The 2,828-nt window shown below is 54.5% G+C and overlaps 1 protein-coding gene across 1 annotated transcript; it reads right to left on the reverse strand.

Annotated features, from left to right (window-relative positions):
• Positions 1-358: 358 nt before the first annotated feature.
• ier5 (immediate early response 5) lies at positions 359-2,396 on the reverse strand. The gene has a single exon (XM_088928337.1). The coding sequence runs from the start codon at positions 2,018-2,020 to the stop codon at positions 1,079-1,081; it is 942 nt and encodes a 313-aa protein (XP_088784463.1). The 5' UTR covers positions 2,021-2,396; the 3' UTR covers positions 359-1,078.
• Between the last annotated feature and the right edge of the window lie 432 nt (positions 2,397-2,828).

Consider the following 2,828-nt stretch of genomic DNA (forward strand, 5'->3'; position numbering starts at 1 on the left):
GCAACACAAGAGGGAGTTTACACAACAGGACCTTGCTCCTTACTCCGTTCTCACAGTAGATACGGAAGTTCAAGACGTAAACAAGAATAAAGATGGTTAGTCAGATGGAAGGTCCGTGGTTTTCACGCCAAGGTTGTGAGCGGCGAGACCGGACGCTTTCTAATCCCCGAGCAGAGCAGCCTTTCAGCTGTAGAGCCGAGGCGCCATGACCTTTGCCCCCACAGAATAAAGACAGATGCATTCAGCACCCCCTCGCTCCCCCCCCAAAAAAAATACATTCCAGACTCGCAGCCACGTAACGGCCACTACAGCTCACTTCAGCTTTAGTGCACTGGAGAGAAGAGGCAGAAAGCAGGGATTTCATGTTCAAAAAGGTTTTAATACGTGTGTAACACGCAAATAAAATCCATAATGAAGCGCAAATACCAAAATACAGATTCGGGAAGAAAAGAATGGTCTGTACAAAAAACATACAAATATATACAGGTCTTTATAAAACAAAGACTTTCAACATCCCTAGGACCTCGCCTTTAAAACATGTGGCTACAAATGAGTTTAGCACCGATTCTTTGATCAAGTAATACATGTGAAATAGTAACAGCTCGCCACATACTACGCTTTGAGGTTTTTAATTCCTTGAACCGGGACTTCCGCAATGAACGACGGCGTTTCGTTCCGGGATCGTTTCAAGGGTTGTAAAACAGTTAATCGAAATAAAAGTGCAAAGTTACCAAAGGGGCGAGGAAATCTCTGAACACACTTTTCCAGCTAAAACGTACATCCCGATCCAATTAAACGACCCCTTCCACTCGAGGTCGCGTCCACTTTATTAATCCCTGCGTCAGGACCAGCACCAGTTCACAGTCTACTGCCCGATTCAGACATGCCCCGACATAACGCGAGTGGAAACATCTCCGCGCGGCTCGGGAAAGCCCCACGCCGCTCTCCACGTGGTCGGGCACAGAGAGGGGGCCCAGCCTCTCGGGCAGGGGGGAGGCGATGGCGCGCCCGCCTGGTCACAGCTTCACGACAGATCCCTCAACACATTTCCACACCGGCCAGGTGACCCTCCGTGGCATTAAAACGCCACGATCGCCGTGCTCCAGGGGTTCATGTTCTTGAGCATCTGCTCGCAGCAGATCTGCCCCGAGGCGGAGTCGCTGTCCCCGGCGGGGGGCTCCGCCTGCGGCGCGCTGTCCTTGCTCAGCAGCCCCGAGAAGCTGGAGCCGAAGATGGTGATTAGACTGGAGACGTTGCTGGTGTCCATTTCTTCCTCTCGCTCGGCCTCTTCGCTGGGGGAGGTCTGCTTGGTTTTTTTGACGGGGGACTCGGCGTGGGGCGCCTTCTCGGCACTTCTCTTCCTACAGCAGGAAGCGGCCGTCGGGTGATTTAATCTGGTTTCGGATGACTCACTCTCGCCACCCTTGACTTCTGCTTCCCCGCAGCCGCCCGCGCCTTCTTCGGGGGGTGTCGCTTCCTTGTAGGGCGGCGTTTCAGCGCCGTGGCTGCGGGCAGGGAATGGCGCGACTGGGGCACACGGCAGGTCCGCCGGCGCCGGGACAGGCTCCCCCAGCGGCTCCCCGGTCGGGCGGCAGCAGCAGGCGGGTGAGGAGGGCGCGCTGGGGGCGCTCTGCTCGCCAGGCTCTGCGGTTTCGGGTTGCCGGCCAGCGGCGGGGCTTTCCAGGGCAGTTTCAGCGGGCAGTGGGTGGGAGCTCTCGGGCGGGAGCGTAGAACTGCTGTCCGGGGATCCCTGTGCGCTCCCCGCCGGATCGGAGCCGGCTTTGTCCTGGGTAGAGTCCACGATCACCCCCTCTCCCCACTGCGGCGCCGTGTCCATGTGCTGGGCGTTAAGGCAGACACCCTGGTAGTACTCACTGAGATAGACCTGCCGGGCGCTCCGGAGGACCAAGGACACCAGCAGGTTTTTGTGCAGCTTGATTCCGCCTCTCTGCACCCGGGAGTTGTAGATCTTCCCCAAGGAGATGCTCATGATCCGGTGCGCCTCGACCTTGTACTCCATGGTCTCTGATCGTCAACCAGTCAACTGCGCGGCGCAACAAAGGCGACCCCTCCTGCGGCGGTCCTGGTCCGGTTCGGGCTGCTCTAGATCACCGCCTGAGCCCTCAGTTCAAAACAAAACCCCAAGAGGCTCGTAAAACACTAAACTTTTAAAACCGGTGTAACTTAATACCAGCTACGGAAAAGTTTATATAGCCGCAACTGGGTATGTTGGCACTCTTGTTTTCGGGAGCTTTTTAACTATGATTTAAAACAAATCTAATTAGTTTTTTTTTTACAGTTTATAAATAGGAGGGATGATCTTTGCTCTGTATACAACCACAATAAATACTGTTTTTAAATACTACAGACCACCCCTCTCTCCTGCGCGCTTCTAAGGAAATAACTGGACTTCTATTTTTAACGTGATTATATACCCCGGCGTGACGCTTACAACAGCCAATCACAGCGCGGATCTTCATTTACAAACGTTGAGAAATTACGCACCGCCAAGTCCGCCTCGACCAATAGGCGAGCGGGGCGGAGGCTCCGCAGATTTAAATACTAACGAGGGAGATTCTCTTAAAAGGGCAACTCCTTAACCCAGCCGGCGCGAAAGCGTCTCGCCTGACGAGAGAACCACATTCATAAATACACACCGCCGCACTGGGGGAGGGTCAGTCAGACTGTCTTCACAGCCCACCTGCAGAGTGAAGAGGCAGGGCATCACTGCGGGCGTGTTTCACAATGGCCGTGAGGAAAATGCAGAAACTGATAAACGAATAAGTACGGCACCCTGTTGCACTGGAGAACTCACTTGGCCTCACAGT

Source organism: Atractosteus spatula, chromosome 11, assembly GCF_055471065.1.
Source record: "Atractosteus spatula isolate fAtrSpa1 chromosome 11, fAtrSpa1.hap1, whole genome shotgun sequence".
Lineage (NCBI taxonomy): Eukaryota > Metazoa > Chordata > Actinopteri > Semionotiformes > Lepisosteidae > Atractosteus > Atractosteus spatula.

What these genes read in the sequence shown, in the direction of transcription:
- ier5 (XM_088928337.1), bottom strand. Translation starts at nt 2,020, where the DNA reads ATGGAGTACAAGGTCGAGGCGCACCGGATCATGAGCATCTCCTTGGGG.